Source organism: Arabidopsis lyrata, assembly GCF_000004255.2.
Source record: "Arabidopsis lyrata subsp. lyrata unplaced genomic scaffold ARALYscaffold_6, whole genome shotgun sequence".
In the NCBI taxonomy this organism is placed as follows: domain Eukaryota; kingdom Viridiplantae; phylum Streptophyta; class Magnoliopsida; order Brassicales; family Brassicaceae; genus Arabidopsis; species Arabidopsis lyrata.
Window position 1 is genome coordinate 14,402,918 of NW_003302550.1, and position 19,185 is coordinate 14,422,102.

The 19,185-nt window shown below is 30.0% G+C and overlaps 1 protein-coding gene and 1 long non-coding RNA gene across 2 annotated transcripts; both read left to right on the top strand.

The window, feature by feature from the left end:
• Positions 1-2,320: 2,320 nt before the first annotated feature.
• LOC110227723 lies at positions 2,321-3,688 on the top strand. The gene is made up of 2 exons (XR_002331414.1): positions 2,321-2,890; positions 2,966-3,688. It is a non-coding gene; the product is annotated as an uncharacterized LOC110227723 (long non-coding RNA).
• Positions 3,689-4,308: 620 nt separating this feature from the next.
• Positions 4,309-5,958, top strand: LOC9310531 (peroxygenase 2). The gene is made up of 6 exons (XM_002872287.2): positions 4,309-4,469; positions 4,851-5,000; positions 5,087-5,172; positions 5,276-5,370; positions 5,446-5,571; positions 5,646-5,958. Exons 1-6 carry the CDS (start codon positions 4,361-4,363, stop codon positions 5,794-5,796), a joined length of 717 nt encoding a protein of 238 aa, XP_002872333.1. The 5' UTR covers positions 4,309-4,360; the 3' UTR covers positions 5,797-5,958.
• Positions 5,959-19,185: the final 13,227 nt, after the last annotated feature.

Below are 19,185 nucleotides of genomic sequence, written 5' to 3' on the forward strand. Positions count from 1 at the left end.
ATAACGTTCTATTATATATATGTATATATGTATATATTTACATATATACATAGATCCAATAGCTTAACACTATAATAACTTTTAACGCTCTATTTATGTGTTTACATGTGTATAAGTATTAAAATCGTGTAATATATGTTTGTAGCGTGTTAAAATTGCTCTAATTCGAGAAACAAACAATTATTGTTAGTTTGGTAAGAGTCAGTTCACGTGTTGAGCATTTAATGTCTGTCAGTTCGTTTTTATTTTCTCTCAAAAGTCAAAGCGTCTGTCGCGCGCATATCAAAAAAATTAACATGGTTTTTTCGTTATTATTGGGAAATTGAGGGCCACTTGTTACGTGTTTTTTCTATTGTTTGAGACAAAAAAAAAAACATTTATCGATTCGTAAATTACTTGCTCTGTTTTTACCTCTGCGCAAACTCTCCCTTATTTTAATGGTTGTTTTGTTTCATTTTTTTGGATTTTCTTGAATTTCTTATTGGTCAAATGATGCGTACTAAGTCAAGTACAATAAGTATTTTAATTTTGTTACAAGTACAATGAATTAACGGGGGTTATGAAAGCTACATTCAAGATAAATATTAATTAAAGGAACTATGGAAAATATGTGAATGATATCTAAAGTTAATTAATTAGTTAAAAGAGGACTTGTTAGGTTTATATTCAATTCACTAAAAAATAATGCATGTCGGGTTCTAATTTCTAAGCCTAAAAATATTCAATCAAGATTAAACCACCAAAATATCAGTTGTCAAGACATGAACTTTCTATGTTAATTTTTTTTTTTTTTTTTTTGAAGATATGAACTTGGTAATAGTTCTTAACATATTTCTCATAACAACTAACCAAATTGATATTATTTTGTCTTCAGGCTCATCAACAAAATTATTCATTTTACTAAAATAGACCCCACAATATGGAAACTACATTCAAATGTTTAAGAAGAATGGGTAAGACTTTTTTTTTTTTTTTTTTTTGTCATCCGAAATTAATTATAGCTCAAAAGAGCCATTCCTAAGGAATGTTGTTTACATATATGATATGAAGCGGTTCTGTACGAATTTTTCGTGCCAGATTATCCGCTTTTACATTAGCATTTCGAGAAATTAAAGATAAAGAAAAGGATGATAATTCTTCCTTTTCAATAAATAATGGGTAAGACTTGACCATACAATATTTGCACGTCATTGCAATAAATATGATGATATATTAAAATGACAAATTGGTAGATTTTTTTTTTTTTGTCACAAGAGAGTGTTATTGAACAAACCAAAGGTTGGTTACAAGGCCTAAAAGCCCACGCTGATTCTGCAGAACTAAAAAAGTTAAGCCCAACAAGGATCTACCAAAATTACATCGAAAGCAAAAGGAGTTTAGACTTTTGGACTCTATCGAAATCACGAGTCATCTTGAGATTACAACTGTAACACGTGTTGATGAGTCATCAGAAGGGTACCGACATCAATCTCCGTCGCCGACGAGCACCGAATCCGGTGAGGAAAGCATCGCCGAAACATCGCACGAAGAATCCTTGTTTACCACCGAATTTGATCTGAACGGAGCTCAATATAAAAAGACGACAAAAGGGTATCATAATATGCTTCGGAATATTCTTCAATCCTTTGGACAAGATGTAATAATCACTTGAACTATTTCCTGCAAATCAAGGTTTCTAAAGACACAAGTCGGAGATATTAATCTTAAGCAACCATCACCTATAGACTAATTACCAACTCAGATCCATAGTATTATTATAAAAAAAAAAACAAAAAGGAACCTAAAGCAATCGGTATACAACCGATCGACGGCGAGGAAGGATAAAAACCAGCCAAAACCGCTTATGGAAGCCGGATTTGCCGGACAAAAACCGGCTATCTCCCCTAACGGAGCTGGAGGATACCGGGCAAAAGCCCAAATCACTTGGGACGGCTAAACGTCGGATAAAAATCCGATCGGCAACAGCAAGAAGTGTTTCTCTCTCTAAAGGATATGGGAGAGAGAAGAGAAAGAAAACTTCCAGCCGCGCGTCTGTAAGAGAAATTGGTAGATAAAAACCATTTTAAACGTAATTTATTTATGTAACATGTTTCATTCTTCTATATACGAATTTATCAATAATTCTTTTTTTGCTATATAAATGAATGATATATCATATACTGTATGATTTTTTATATATATTAAAAAAAAGTTTTTATTTTTGTGTGTTTATATGTGGCCAATCAAAATGCATAATACGCAACTATCAGTAGTAAATATCTAAATCATAACACATGTTAATCAACTAATCATCTCTATATATGTAAATAGGTAAAAAAAAAAAAAAAAAATCATTCTAAGATATCAGAAATCCAACATCTAGGTAGGAGCTCTCTCGCTTCTCTCTAAAGTTTTTGTCATTTCTCTCTCGCTTCTCTCTAAACCTAAGTCTTTTTGTGCGCCGTCAGCCTCTCCGGCATGCCCTTCAGGCGCCGGAGAGGGCATTAGCTTCCCTAGTTCTTGTTCTTCTTCCACGGCGTGGTTCTCTTCTTCGGCGAGGTTGTCCTCCGTCTCTGTCTGGTCTCCGGTGGTGGTTCTGGTTCGAGATTCGGCGCGTGGTGGTCGATCCGCCTTTGTGTGGCCGCTGCTGTTCTATTGGCTCCGATTGCTTGAGGACAACATCGATTTCGGTGGTGACTTTAGCGGATCTGGGTCTGGTGGTTCGTCTGTTGTCCATTTCTCTCCGATGGTTTGTTGGCTTTAAGGGGTTTTGGGGTTTCTGGTCTCTTCTTGTCGAAGTAGTTCCAGTGGTCGCTTTTTTGGTGAGTTCTCGCCGGATTTGTCGATTCTCTCCTCTCCAGGCGGTACGGTTCTTCGTTGGTCAAGGTTCTGGTTCGTGGGAGGCCGTTGGGTAAGCTCTTAATTTTAAGGTCTTGGTATTTGCATTTGGAAGGTGGCTCTGAGCAAATCTAATCTCCGACAGCAGAGGTGTGGTGGTTTCTCCCATTTGATGCGGCTGTGGCTCCGTTTTGGTGGAAGAGAAGAGCCGAAGTCGTGTAACTCTAGTTCAAGGACGCTAGTGGTTCACGGAGGTGTCTTCTCGAGGCTCATCTTCCAATTTGGTAGCTGCGGTTCGCGGCGGAAGTCGGTGGGAGAACGGAGGGTTGCGCTGTTTGTTTTGGCGGTTAACTGCGGAATTTGTTGGATTCCTAGAGGGCGCTCGCGATTCCCGGTTTATGGAGGCTATTTGAGCCACAAGCTGATGTAAACCGACGCGTTGCTAGCATCCGCCGGACCGGATTGATTTGATCTTGCTCGGAGTTGAGGAGGACGCTTGATCTAGAGGAGTGGTGTTAGAACCCAGGGGGTTAGGTTGCTAGGTACGGGACCTAACTCCGGTAGAGCCTGTTGTCGGGGATTTAAGCGGTCCGGGATTTCTGTGGCGGGTTAGGTGGGTCATCGGGAAGGAGCCGGACATGGAAATCAAACGCTTCTGTCGACGGATCTGATCTAGTGGCATTGCCGCAAAGCTGTGGGGGTTGTGTTTGCTGGTACTACTGTTCAAATCCCTGCCTCCGGTCGTCAGCAGGTTCCGATCCACTCCTCCGGTGATGGATTTTTTTTTTCTCTTTCTCCTTTTTGTACCTGTTTTCTGTTTTTGTAAAGTCCAAGGCTTTGCCCTTTTTAAAGAAGTCCCATTTTAAATATATATAATGGTAATTTAAAAAAAAAAAAATCCAACATCTAGATTATCAATTATTTTCCAAAACATATTCACACGAGTATATGGTTTCAATTAGTTTCTACAAATTAATGAAATCGTGTAACGGCGAATTCAACAGCGATGATGAGAAAAAATAGCATAGAAGACGAAAGCGGCTCAAGATAAAATAAAAAACGATGATGAAAATAAACTAAACAGAATAGTGAATGTGAGAATAACAACATATCCAGAAAACGAGAGAAGAGGAAGTTTAAGAAAACATATCTAGGAAAGGAGAAGAAGATGAACAAGAATTATGAAGAAACAGATCAAAACTACTAGTTGGAGAAACATCTATACTTTGGATTAAGTTTACTATTAATTAACCGATCGTTTTATACTCGGTTTTTGGTTTAATATTGTTTATTTCGTTGAACCAAACTCAAACCAGACTTTGATTCGGTTCAGTTTGGCTGGTTCGGTTCAGATTTACTTGCTTTTATTAAAAGAAGCAAAAATGCTTAGTCATACAAACACGTGTCAACAAAAGAGTGCTTGTTCAATGGCGAAGCAACTCCCGCGACTTATTTGGAATCAGTTAACTACTCTCTCACACTACATCTTTATAAAAGAAAATCTCTCCACATTCTTCACAATTACACAACGAAGAAAAGAACGATGGCGACAGATGTAGGAGGAGATTCGATTGCTACGGTGGCTGAGAAAGCCCCCATCACGGCGGAGAGGAGAGTCCGTACTGATCTTGACGATCGCCTCCCTAAGCCATGTTCGTACACTCTCTCTCTTTCGATCTTTTTTTTTTTTTTTTTTTTCCAGTTTTTGTATATATTTATACATTTTATGTTTCCAAAATTATACTTATTTATGATTTTCTTCGAATCTCTCTCTCTTTCAAGATTTTCTCAAAGTTGATTAACGTGATTTAAATGGATCATTCACAATCTATGAAAGTTTTTGTTAGTCATATTGTTACACAAATCTTCTCTAAGTTGAAAATCAGTTTCTAGAATTTTCCAAATCGGTTTAAATTGGTTGTATCATTTCTTAGTGTTGGCTTTTAGTTTTATATGACTTCAGAAATGTGAATTCCAAAACGTACGTTACGTTTAGTTTAGAATAGTGTGTTTGGTGGATTGATCAAAAACAGATGTGCCTCGAGCAATGGTTGCACCTGACATGGAAAACGTTAACGGGACAAGAGGACACAAGCACCAGGACATGTCGGTTCTTCAGCAGCACGTTGCTTTCTTTGACCAGGATGGTGATGGTATCATCTACCCATCGGAGACATTTAGAGGTATCGTATCTATGAAAATCTTTATAGCAATCAATGCAAAATACAGAATTAAGATTTCATTATATAGTCTCTTTTGAATTGCTCAGGATTTAGAGCACTTGGTTTCAATGTGATCTCTAGTTTCTTTCTAACAATCATTGTGCATCTTACAATGAGTTATGCTACATTGCCTGTAAGTTCATTTCTCATGAACATCTCAATTAAGATGTTGAGTTACGTTAGTGTCCTTTATATTTTTTGGTTCTCCTTAAGATGTCTTCTTTTTCAAAAACCAGACTTGGATGCCTTCTCCTACCTTCCCAATCTACATCAAGAACATCCATAGAGCCAAACATGGAAGCGATACCTCAACTTACGACACCGAAGGAAGGTTTGTCTCTCAATCAACCTTTGTCCATGATGATACTTATTTGGACTTGTAGTTACAAATGTCTGAAAATTTCAGGTACATTCCTGCAAATCTTGAGAACATGTTCAGTAAGTATGCACGTACAGTGCCTGACAAGCTAACCCGTTATGAGCTGTGGCAAATGACTGAGGCTAACCGCAACGCATTTGATTTCTTTGGCTGGTCAGTCCCATCTTTTTCACTCTTCCTAATGGGCTTTCTATGTCTCTCTCTTAATGGTGTGAAAATGGAAACAGGGCAGCGAGTAAAATGGAGTGGGGAGTACTCTACTTACTGGCCAAAGACGAGAATGGTCACTTATCGAAAGAAGCTGTTCGGAGATGCTTCGACGGGAGCTTATTCGACTACTGCGCCAAGGCGAGAGCTTCTACTAAGAAGACTGAATGATGGATGACACGCGTACTTGTTTCTTGAGCTTTAGGCAGTTTAATGTCTTATATAAGTAACTTTGTTTTAATCTCTCATCTTGTTATATGGTTCTTTTAGTTGCTGGATGTAAGTGACTGCGTTGTTGAGGGATATCAAGATGCTCAATGTGTCACTGTGTCACTGTGTTATATTTCTTAGGATATTTCAAGGACTGGATGAACTTGAAAAATACCCAACAGCAAAAGTAGTGAAGCCTATATATGAGATGGGAACTCCATTCTCTGAATGAGATAATGCAAATAGCACGAAGCCTGGTTTGCAAAAAAGAAAAGAAAAGAAGAAGAAGCATGAAGCCTGGTTAGAGACAAATTTAGTTCTAATTTGAGGCAAAAGAGAGAGATATAGGACATTTACAACTCTCTCGAGCAACTGCAAGTACCATAGTAAAAAAAACGTCATCCATTGGATTATGGAACCTAAACTCCGTACGTCGAATCTCTAATCATTAAAAATGTAGTAACTTATATTCACTTGGTAACACAAGGTAAAGAATAAAATTTCATATTACTGATTGTTATTTTTATTTTACAACTTTACAAATTACTTTATATAAAATTATTTTGTATTAAAAATTGCCGAATGCATTATTTGTAATTTTCATTTATCAAATAAAAAAAATACAGCTTGATTCTGTTCTTAAAGAGTCGAGCTATATTGATGCAATTGAAAAATCATAACTTTGAAGTTTTTTTATTCAATAGTTATATGCTTTTTGTGTTTTTTTTTTTTAATTATTATATGCTTTAGAAAGAAAGAAAAAACGTAGCAGCCTTATTCAATGTTGATGTTCTTGGTTAGCTTACTTTAGTTAGTGTCACAATCTAATATCAGTAGTAATAAGGCTATAAAAAACACCTTGCACGTTGTATTATCCTCTAGCTTATAAATCTCGAGGAGTTTAGATATAATAAATCTCAATGTACATTTTATCCAGGAGTAAAAAGGTTGAAGTTAATTGTTACTACATACAGTATTTAATGTAGTAAAAAGGATTGAAATCAAAAGTATTGTATACTATCTTAAACATGAAACCCAACTGGAGACTTATTAAGATAAACATAAAGATAAAAAAAAAAAAAAAAAAAAAAAAAAAAAAAAAAAAAAAGATAAACATAAAGATGTAAATGAATTTCAAGGAGGAAAAAAACCATACCTGGTTTCAAAGCCTGATACATCTCCCTCATGACTTTATGTCTATCAACAACGTTTGTAAGACCATTGATCCATTGTTATAGCATTGAATTTACTGTCATCAAATGGCAAATCGAGAGCATCACATTCAATCCACCTATCAACACATTGAAGACGTATTGGTTTTGATACTTTTCCCAAGAGATGTTAGAACACAAACAACAAGCATGATTTTACCAGTCCTCACTCTATATAATTGTAACAAGACCTTGCCCGAAGTATCTGTGTAGATGATGTAAAAGCTAGATTATGTCTAAATCCAGAACGCAATCCCCTGTCAAATGGATAAGTTCATGAAAGAAAAGAAAGGACTTGTAAACCGCATCGAAAAACTCTTAAGCCAATAAAACTTAAAGATTGATGAAAGTTTAATATTCACCAAAACCATAGAACGTTACCATTATAGATCTCACTGTTTCTATGTGGAGATTAGTTGTTGTAAGACCCTCTGTTATATGGAAACAATTTACTTTGATGATCTCTAATTCTTTTATTTCTTATGAGTTTGCTCTTCTTCGACATCACATATATCAACTTTGAAGGCGCTCTGTTCCTGGCAATATACCATCGTTTTTCAGCATCCACATGAACGCATGCAGAAGAATCATGGTAAGATAAGAATGAAGGAACCATATCTCATCACAAAACCTATATGGTATAACAAAATCTATAAATCCACCAGATAAAACTAATCTTTTTAGTTACCAGCTGAAATTCCAAATTAGTATCTTAAATGTTCAGATTTTTTACCCCAAAATTCTCATATTTATGCATAGAAGTGAGAAAAATATAAATCTGCAGGCATGGTACATTGTTTTCATTGGAGGATTAGTCATCACAATCACAGTATATGAATTTATTATAATCCATTTTTTTACAGACCTAGAAGAAGATTAAACTCCCAAAAGAGTAGAAGCAAAACCTAAAGACGTAGGAGCAAATTATCGCACTTCCCTAGCTCCTCAAGAGTAGTAAATCATGCTTAAACCCACGACCTTCACGTACTTGTTAAACGTCTTGACCAACGATTTTGTAACTGATCGGAGAGATTGGAACAAATTCTCAGGGGCTCCTCAAGCTCCAAATTTTGTCTCAAATACTCCTCAATGGTAAAAAGACAAAATTACCCTTAATGAGGGTTGATTTCGGGTGATAAAGGTTAAATACAATTAAATCGGTAAGTGTTCAACGAAAAACACAATAGCTCAGTGGTTGCGAGCTCCATGCGCACGCGCGCGCCCCCAGGATTCGAACCCTTTTATACGGGTTGTAACTGGTACAACTAGGGAATATTCGGCTACAACTAGTAGCTGGTACAACTAAGGTCTGTTACAACTAGGAGGAGGTACAACTAAGGTCTGGTACAACTAAGGTCTGGTACAACTAGGAGGTTACAACTAGGAGGTGGTACAACTAGGAGGTAGTACAACTAGGATACCAGTTGTACCACATATACCTAGTAAAGGGGTAGTTTCGTCCTTTCATTAAAAGGAGGAGAGTATGTGGATTAGAGGAGAGTATGTAGATTAATTCTTTGACTCTGAGGAGCAATTACACATAAGTAATACCCCATCTGTTTTATAAATTAAATAGATATTTTTATTTTGTTCGTGTAAATTAAATAGATATAAAATCCATGTAACTAATTTTAATTTAATTAGATTAAATCAAAATTATGGTATTTTCATACCTATAGCTTACCAAAGAAGTTTAATTTTCAATTTATAAAGATTTATTGAATATGATTTTAGAATTATTCAACAAGATGATAAGTATTTATTAAATTTTGTGAATCATGAAAAATAATAACTAATTTTTAATCATTATATTTCATCTTTCAATCTCTCATCTAACAAATAAGATACATATTCTATTATTCCTATATCCAAACTTCATTTTGTTGTATGACTAAATAATATTCCCATTAGAGCTGTCAAAGCGAGTTGATTCGTCCCGTTAAGCCCGTTTGCGATAGGCAAAAAATATTTTGACTTGTAGTTGTCGGTCCGCACGATCCGTGGTAGCATATATGAAATACAAACCCGTCCCGCGAATGTATGCGGATTTGCGGGATTGTCCGTGGATTTTGTTTAAATAGTTTTAAAGTAACCAAAATTTAAAATACTACTAAAATAAATAAATAAATAAAAATACAATTATAGTTTGTTTAAATTACCACATGTTGAATAAATTATAATTTTATCCACAAATACTAACATGCGAAATAACAAACCCTAATCTATATATATAATTAGAGAGTCTTCTCTCCATCTAGAGTGTCCACATCAGCATCCATGTCATCATAATTTATTCTTTTGTGGGCTCTACCTATTTCATTTATTAAAACAAAAACAATTAAACTAAAACTAATTCACACATTAAATAAAAATAATAATTGACAAAAATTAATGAAATATTATGAAAAAACGAAAAAAATAAATATACAACTTAAAATATGAAAATTTTGAATAGAGATTGAATAAATATAAATTAGATCATTATATTTTAATATATAATGAGTAAATATTTTTAAATAGTTAGATATACGAAAAAAGAAACTTATCAAATATTTTAATGGTACGAAATTTATTTTTTAAGAGTTACAATTATTTAGTAGAGTAAAGAAAATAAGAGTTAAAAATACCAAATTTAAAGGTTTTTACTTAAAATAGAAAGCAATTCATTTTTTAAAATAGACATTTAAAATTTGAGTACCGATTAATGCACAATTTTAAATAAAGGTTACTTGAATAAGAATAACACAAGTGTAACATATATACATATAAAACACTTAAAATTAATTTTATGTTAATATATAACTTAAAATGAACATAACCCCTAAATATTTAATTAAGAAATAAAAAATAATTATGAAAATTTTATAAAGATATCAATGTTATTTAAGATGGATAAAAGGATTTTTAATGAAATTTATTATACAATTACAAAAAAATAATAACTTATTAAAAATAAAATAAAACATTAAAAACTATCATTTTAAGAATAATAAGGAAACCTCAAATATAATTTAGGATGAACAAAAGAATTGAATTGAAATGGAAAGCTATAAGAGTTTTTTTTTTTTTAATAATAAGAAGATATTCATATTTCATGGAAACATTAACTTAAAGAGATAATAATGAAATAGAAGAAATTCATTTTAAATAATAATATTTTTAGATTAAAAAAATAAATGGTTAAATGTTATAGTAAATGTATGTTTGTATAAGCTTTTAAAGATAAAAGAAATAATTTATATTTAAAATTATATTTCGAGAGAGTAATAGTATAGATTCACATTGACGAAAAAAAATAGAAAGATTCAATGTATCTTAATATTAAATTAGAGTAAAATATAAGAATAAAAACAATACAATTATATCTACATTATTTCGAGATAGTAATAGTATAGATTCACATTGATAAAAAAAAATAGAAAGATTCATTGTATCTAAATATTAAATTAGAGTAAAATATAAGAATAAAAATAATACAATTATATCTACATTATTGTTTGCTTTCTAAATAAAAATTGAATATGTTTAAATATAGGTAAAAATCTAAATAAGTACTATTGAGAAAATTATAACAAATATATATCTTTCGTAAAATTACATTACACTGAAGCACGGAAACCATATAACTAATAAATGAAAGATAAACTAAGAAGATGAAAATGAGGAAATAGTTTTGAGTTAAGAATCAATTTAAAGTTTTATTATATGTAAGTGAGCATAGAAGATAATAGAAGAGTAGATGTTGGAAAGCGAACAAATGCATCATAGAAGATGACGAAAAAATGTTTGAAGATCCTGAAGCATCAGATATATGTATGCACATGACTAAACGAAATTCATCGGATATATGTATGCACTATAGATAATTTGGTTTAGTAAACCAGACTATCATATTCAACATCGGGAGCTTTTGATGATATATGGAAAGAAACATGTTTTTAATAAATTGGTTTTGTAGCATATAATTAATTGGATTTCAAATATATATATTTTAATTGCATATGATGTATTAACGTATAAAAAGGTGCTATAAAAAAATTAAAGCATTTTAATAACGCTATGGTAGAAAGTACCTATAATAGCACGAAAAATAACTTAATACATAATTTTTTTTTTTTTAAAACCTCGTTATATCAAAGCGTTTGCCTAATGCTATGGTAGAATGCTCTATAATAACATACGGAAAACACGCTATTGTATGTAGGGGGTCTACCATAACAGGGGCATAAGACAGCGTTTATGAAAACGCTATTAATGACATATAATAGCTCTTATCTCTTGCTAATAATGTAGATATTTCTTGTAGTGTATGATTCACTCGTTGTTTCCCGACATCTACTCTCTTTTCACCTCATATTGACTCACATATAATATACTTGACCATCACCATATAATAGGTTTATGATCTATTAATATATTTATTGTGTTAATATATTTATTGTGAGAATGCTATTTGGAAATTAAAATATTAATGGTAGATTGAAGATTTTTTCATTACAAATAAGAAGGATTTCGTTTTTTTTTTTTAATAAATGTATTTTAAAATTAGAATAATTTTTATGAGTTTGTAAGTGTCACATTTTAGAAAAATTAACATTAAGATACTATATCAGCACATTATAAAGATAAAACACTCTTACACTGAATTATATTAATATATATATATAATGGGAGAGTTTCTCTCCTCTTAAGGTGTCCACATCATCACCAAATTAATATTATGGATTCTACTAATTAATAATTATTTTAAATATTTAATTTCATGTTTAATTACATCTCATTATCAAAGAAGTAATCATCAATTAATGCATAGTTTTAAATAAAGGTTACTTGAATAATAATAACACAAGTGTAACATATTTACATATAAAACACTTACATTAATTTTTTGTTAATATATAACTTAAAATGAACATAATCCCTAAATATTTAATTAAGAAATAAAAAAATAATTATGAAAATTTCATAGAAATACCAATGTTATTGAAGATGGACAAAAGGCATCTTAATGAAATTTATTATACAATTACAAACAAATAATGACTTATTAAAAATAAAAAACGTTTAAAAACTATCACTTTTAAGAATAATAAGGAAACCTCAAATATAATTTAGGATGAAAACAAATTGAACTGAAATGGAAGGCTATAAGAGTTTTTTTATTAATAATAAGAAGATATTCATATTTCATGGAAACATTAAATTAAAGAGATAATAATGAAGTGGAAGAAATTTATTTAAAATAATATTATTCTTAGATTAAAAATAAATGGTTAAATGTTATAGTAAATGTATGATTATAAAAGTTTTTTAAGATATAAGAAATAATTCATATTTAAAATTGAAAATTATATTTCAAGAGAGTAATAGTATAAATTCACATTGACGAAAAATATGAAGATTAATTGTATCTTAATATTAAATTAAAATATAATAATAAAAATAATACAATTATATCTATATTATTGTTTGTTTTCTAAATAAAAAATGAATATGTTTAAATATAGGTAAAAATCTAAATAAGTACTGTTGAGAAAATTTTAACAAATATATATCTTTCGTAAAATTATATTACGTTGAAGCATGAAAACCATCTAATTAATAAAAGAAAATAAACTAAAAAGATGAAAATGAGGAAATAGTTTTCAGTTAAGAATCAATTTAAAGTTTTATTAAAGTGAGCATAGAAGATAAAAAAGAGTAGATGTTGGGAAGCGAACAAGTGCATCATAGAAGATGACGAAAAATGTTTGAAGAGAAATTGAGTAATGCTTGAAGCATTGGATATATGTATGTACATGATAAACGATATTCATCCGATGAAGCATCCCTAGAAACTCTCCTGTATGAAGTTCAAAAACAAAAGGATTCAACTTTTTGTAAAAGACCCACAAAAACCAAATCGTTGGAGACGATTCAAAACACCAAAAAAAAGAGAAATTGAAATACAAGAAGAGATAATAAGAACTTACATGAAACCCTAGAACACGATGAAGCAGAGAGAAATGAGGAGAATCAGTGAGTATTGGGTTGGCGAAACAGAAAAGAACTGAGAGTTGGCGAAACAAAGAGGAAACCGTGAAGAATTGGCGAAACAGAGAGGAACCGTGAAGGATTCCGGCAGAGGCGTTATAGATTCCGGCGGAGGCGACGAGATTCCGGCGGAGGCGACGAGATTCCGGCGGAGGCGACGAGATCGTTGGTCGAAGATGAAAATTTTGGGTGCGACCGACGGAGGCGTTTAGGGTTAGTCTCTCAAATTTTCTATTTTCTGTTTTAATCAATGTTTAATTAATACTTTTGAGTGCTATTTCTGGAATTTATGGAATATGGAGCTATTTTTAGAAGAAAAAACTTTTTTGGGGCAATTTGTGTAAATTGCCCTAAGATATATGATAAGCTTCTTTAGTTATATTTTGTTATTGTGGAAGTGATATTATTGTAAGATATAATAGCTAATTTTATACTTATTTAATAACTATTCAAAATTTTCATATTTGTTTAAAATATTTATTTTTTTCGTTTTCTATTAATATTTAATTTTATTTTTTGTAAATGTAAATGTGACACTTACGAACTCATAAAAATTATTATAATTTTAAAATACATTTATTTAGAAAAACAAAAGAAAATCATTTTTATTTCTAATGAAAAACTCTTCAATCTACCATTACTATATATAGATTTCCAAATAACATTCTCAGATATTATTATTACACAGTTTTATTATTCGATAAGATTATTTTATTTTTATTTGTGATGTTTAGGATAGTTTTTGTTTTATTTCAAATCACCCTTAGTTTGTTTCAATCTATGTGAATTTCCTAAGAACACTGATTAATATTTAGTTTTTCTTCTTTAGGTATTCACTTTTTTATTTAGAAAACATTTATAAGATAGGAAATTTATTAATTTGACTACTTATATTATATTATAATTATAAATAATAATATGTTCTAAATTCTTCTTATTTTTAATCGGTTATCAAATTTTAAATGTCTATTTTTCAGAAATGAATTGATTTCTATTTAAAAAAAAAATTAAATTTGGTATTTTTAACTCTTATTTCCTTTTCTCTACTAAATAATGGTAACTCAACTCTTAAAAAATAAATTTTGTACCATTAAAATATATGATAAGTTTCTTTTTCGTATCTCTAACTATTTTAAAATATTTACTCATTATATGTTAAAATATAATGATCTAATTTATATATATATTCAATCTCTATTCAAAAATTTCATATTATAAGTTGTATATTTATCTTTTTCGTTTTTCATAATATTTCATTTAATTTTTGTCAATTATTGTTTTTATTTAATGTGTGAATTAGTTTAGTTTTAATGTTTTTGTTTTAATAAATAAAATATGTGGAGCTCACAAAAAAATAAATTATGATGACATGGATGCTGATGTGGACACCTTAGATGAAAATACTATCTAGAATCATAATATACGCCAAATTATATATGTGAAAAGAGAATTTTTTTATTTTTCAATTAGTCAAGATAAAATGCAAAATTTGATGTTGGAATCCTATGTTTGTGAATTAAAATGAGTCTATATATGAGATTTATTGTCTAAAAAGTAGTTTTAAATACACCAAAAAATGGTAAAAAAGAAACTTATGACAAAAATTTCCCGAAATATTTTGATGTTCACTTTTATTAAAAAATCATACAACTTATAAAAATAATTGAGTATTGAAAGATATGAAGCAAGAAATAGATACGATCTATCTTGAGAACCAATTCATAACCGTATATTTGTGAGCCAATATAAATGAAAAGAGAGTAGATGTGGAGAGACGACAAGTAAAACATAAAAAATAACAATAGAAATTGTAGTGAAAAGTGTGAGGGATGTTTTACTACTTGAATAAAAAATAAATGGTTAAATGTTATAGTAAATGTATGATTGTAAAAGTTTTTTAAAGATATAAGAAATAATTCATATTTAAAATTGAAAATTATATTTCAAGAGAGTAATAGTATAAATTCACATTGACGAAAAAATATAAAGATTAATTGTATCTTAATATTAAATTATAGTAAAATATAAAAATAAAAATAATACAATTATATCTATATTATTGTTTGATTTCTAAATAAAAAGGTGAATATGTTTAAATATAGGTAAAAATCTAAATAAGTATTGTTGAGGAAGTTTTAACAAATATATATCTTTCGTAAAATTATATTACGTTGAAGCATGAAAACCATATAATTAATAAAAGAAAATAAACTAAATAGATGAAAATTAGAAATTGCTCCCTCTTGTACTATATAATCACTTAGTTTAATAGTGTATCAATGAAATTTATTGCGACTTTACAGTAATTTCTTGTAATTATTGATTTTGTTATAGCAGTTGGGATTTTCATGAAAAAGTTAAAAATACTTTCTTACCTAATTTAAACTTTTTTGAAATTTAGTTATTTATGAGCTTTATTATACATTTTTTACTTCCTCTGGTCTTTTATAAGTGATGTTTTAGGAAAATGTACAAAGATTAAGAAATCATAATAGTAAATTAAAAGTAAATTTGCTGAGTTTGAATATCAATCTATGAAAATATATAAACGTAATATTCATACCACTTCAATAGGTTTGGAAAGCATAATTTACCTATTGAAGCAAGACCATAATACCTAAAGGAAAGTTTGACCAAATCATAAATGTCTTTATCTTATCTATCCTACTATGCTTACATGGCTCGACGATTTAACCCGATGTTGAATATGATAGTCTACTTTACTAAACCAAATTATTTGTAGTGCATACATATATCCGATGAATTTCGTTTAGTCATGTGCATACATATATCTGATTCTTCAGGATCTTCAAACATTTTTTCGTCATCTTCTATGATGCATTTGTTCGCTTCCCAACATCTACTCTTCTATTATCTTCTATGCTCACTTATATATAATAAAACTTTAAATTGATTCTTAACTCAAACCTATTTTCTCATTTTCATCTTCTTAGTTTATCTTTCGTTTATTAGTTATATGGTTTTCGTGATTATGTAATGGGAGAGTCTTCTCTTCATCTAGCCTATCCACCTAAGCATCCACCTAAGCAATATTATTTATTTTACATTAAAATACACTTTAAACACTCATTTAGTGCATATTTATGTTCCTTATAATTAATAAAAAAAATTAAATAAATAAAAAACGAATTATGTAAAATAAATGAGATGTTAAAATAATAAAAAAACTATAAAAATATTATTAATAGTAATAATATACTTCCATTTTTAATAGATAAAAATTACAAATGATCATACTTCAAATCTTTAAATGTGTTAATGAGTTTTAGAATAGAAGTATATTTTAAATAGAGATAAATATATGTAATCCTGACCGACTCCTTTCCTAAATTTTTCTCTGCATGTGTAAAACTCATGTTCGCAACTACTCAAACTCATGTTCTTGATGGATACATCTTTTCTTCTATAGGATTCATATCTAGAAAGGAATTTATGTTTTTCCAAGCTTATCTGTATCTACTCGTATCTTATGCAACACCCAGTTTCCTGACATTCTACTACCTCGATGACCAGTTCCTGTTGATAGTACTATTACTCATTTGATAAGCACATAAGATCACCGCTGATAAGAGAGCATGTGTGGGAGAATTAGGCGCGTGTGAAGAGCTAAAGAGAAGTATGAGAAGAATAAAGAGTAGAAATAGAGATAGAGTTATACTACAATATTATCAATATGTTATATCCATTAAATTTTTAAATATAAATTAAAAATGGTTAAAATAGATTTAAACAAATAATAATAATAGTAAATAAGAAAAACATAAGAATAATATAAGCAAAAACAATATTATATTTTGTAAGACTTAAAACTAAAATTCATAGTATTGAAAGAAAATATCACAAACCATTTGACATCGCAAATTGAAACTACTTATTCACTACAAATCGGTAATCAACTTTTTTTGGTGAAAATGTTAGAAATATAAAAAGTGAAATAAAATTATTCAGAGATTGATTACATATTCGCATATTTATCATCACGTTATCTATATATATATAATTGATGAGATTGTGGGGGTGCTAAATTTAATCCTAAATTACTTTAAGAAAAAAAGTTCCTACTAAGATATGACCATCGGTACACCGCGGGTTAAAATATTTAATTATTTTTATAATTTATTTATAAACTCATGAATTTGATGTATTAATTTTGTATGATTTTTGGTACTGTAACGTAAGTTGATTCTGTTCGGTTTTTAATTAGATGTAAATTTGTTATATTCTAAGTATACTAGCATTTGGTTTTTATATTGTAAGGCTACATTAGTTTTAGTTTATCTATGTATAGTTTGAATAATAATTATTATAAAGTTGCTTGGTGTATCAAAAATATATATTATGATAATAATATAGATTGCATTGCATATTGTGGGTTAAACATGTTTATTTGTTGTTACATAATTTTACTAAAGATAAAACACCCAAACAAAGTTTTAAACATTGCAAGCCCTTGAAATTAACTGAAGCCCATATATGCCATTAATAGAACAAAACCCAAACTATATCCACCTTAAAAGTTTGTTTTAGAACATAACCCAAACTATATTCACCTTAAATAACTGATTGGCTGTTAAAATGTATGATTATGTGATAATGTAATATAAAAACAGATTGAATTGTATGATTTTGAATAAGATGAGGTAAATACCCAAGGGACGATTTGCCTCCGAAATTCTCCTCCTAATGATAGAATACTTTGCAAATACCAAATAATTGAGCGATGATACATTATAAATTCACGTCATCTTTGTAGTACTATGGAATTTGACATGGAAAGGATGATGTGTGTTCAGGGTCCTCCGCATTGGGAAAAAAGCAAAAGTCAGAGAGACTGTACCCGATTGTGGCCTCAATCTTTTAGATCCCTCAGATTAACATTATGAAAAGGCCCACACCCGATTGTGGCCTCAATCTTTGTCCCCTAGATACATGGAAATGAACAAAAGAAAAATATTTCGTCAAACGACCAGATAGCCAAACACAGAGAAAAGATAAAGACAGATATTTATGTGTATACAAGTCACCTAGTAACAATAACACGACAAATTAGGGCACAAATCTACCATAATGATATGTACTAAAATAGGCAAAACTTATCAAATAAATTAATAGATATATAAATAACCATCCATGTTGTTAACCAATCAAACGCCAATTATCTCACCGAGGAAGGGGAAAAAAACGATAGAGACACACAAACCTATTCGTCGACAAGAAGCATCTTTGTTTTACAATTGAATCCGTGAGTATGAACCCTCCAAAGACTCATAATCTTCACACAAACATACCTAGTCGTCCTAGCTCGAGCAAGATTCGAACGATAAATTTTCTCAGACATTCTCGGATGATATTGCCTCTGAAACCCACAGTTTTCTTTTAGAAATCGGAGAAAGATAAAGAGTCTCGAACTAAACGAAAGAACTGTATACCAAGCGCATATACGATGGATATTAGGCTAAGCAGTCAAATCTATTTATTTAATTACTAAACAAAATCAATTCCTAGTAATGATATAACATATATAAATAGCAATCACGAAAAACATTCATAACGATATGAATATCATGTTATACATGAACGAAACCCACAACATGATTAGATAACAATTTTAAGAATTATTTGAATCATCATTTAAATTATACAATAGATATGGCTGAGACAGATTTTAAAAGCAAAACTAATCACAATTAAATCTAAAATAAAATATTAAGAAAAAAAATATAGAAAGAAATTCAAATAAACTAACTATTCATCATTAGAGTCTTCAAAGTCAGGTTCCGATCCAACATCTGGTACAGTTTGATCAATACCAAACAGCGAACGGTAGGATTCCCATTTATTAACCAAGACATCTTCACCCTTAACAATATATCTAAAGAAAAAATTAATACTGTTATAACGCCTAACATCCTTTACAATTACACTCGACTACAACAACAAAAAAACACAAAAAAATAATGAAAAACAATAAATAAAAACAACTAAATAATTTCGAAAACATAAAAACATCTAGATAACTAATGTATAGACTCCAACAGATATATAAATTACACAACCAGTTTCAGTCATGATATCCGGACGTGAT

Coding starts and splice junctions, on each gene's coding strand:
- LOC9310531 (XM_002872287.2), top strand. CDS start 4,361: ATGGCGACAGATGTAGGAGGAGATTCGATTGCTACGGTGGCTGAGAAA. Junction 5,173..5,275: donor TGAGTTATGCTACATTGCCT/GTAAGTTCATTT, acceptor TTCAAAAACCAG/ACTTGGATGCCTTCTCCTAC. Junction 5,572..5,645: donor GCATTTGATTTCTTTGGCTG/GTCAGTCCCATC, acceptor AAATGGAAACAG/GGCAGCGAGTAAAATGGAGT.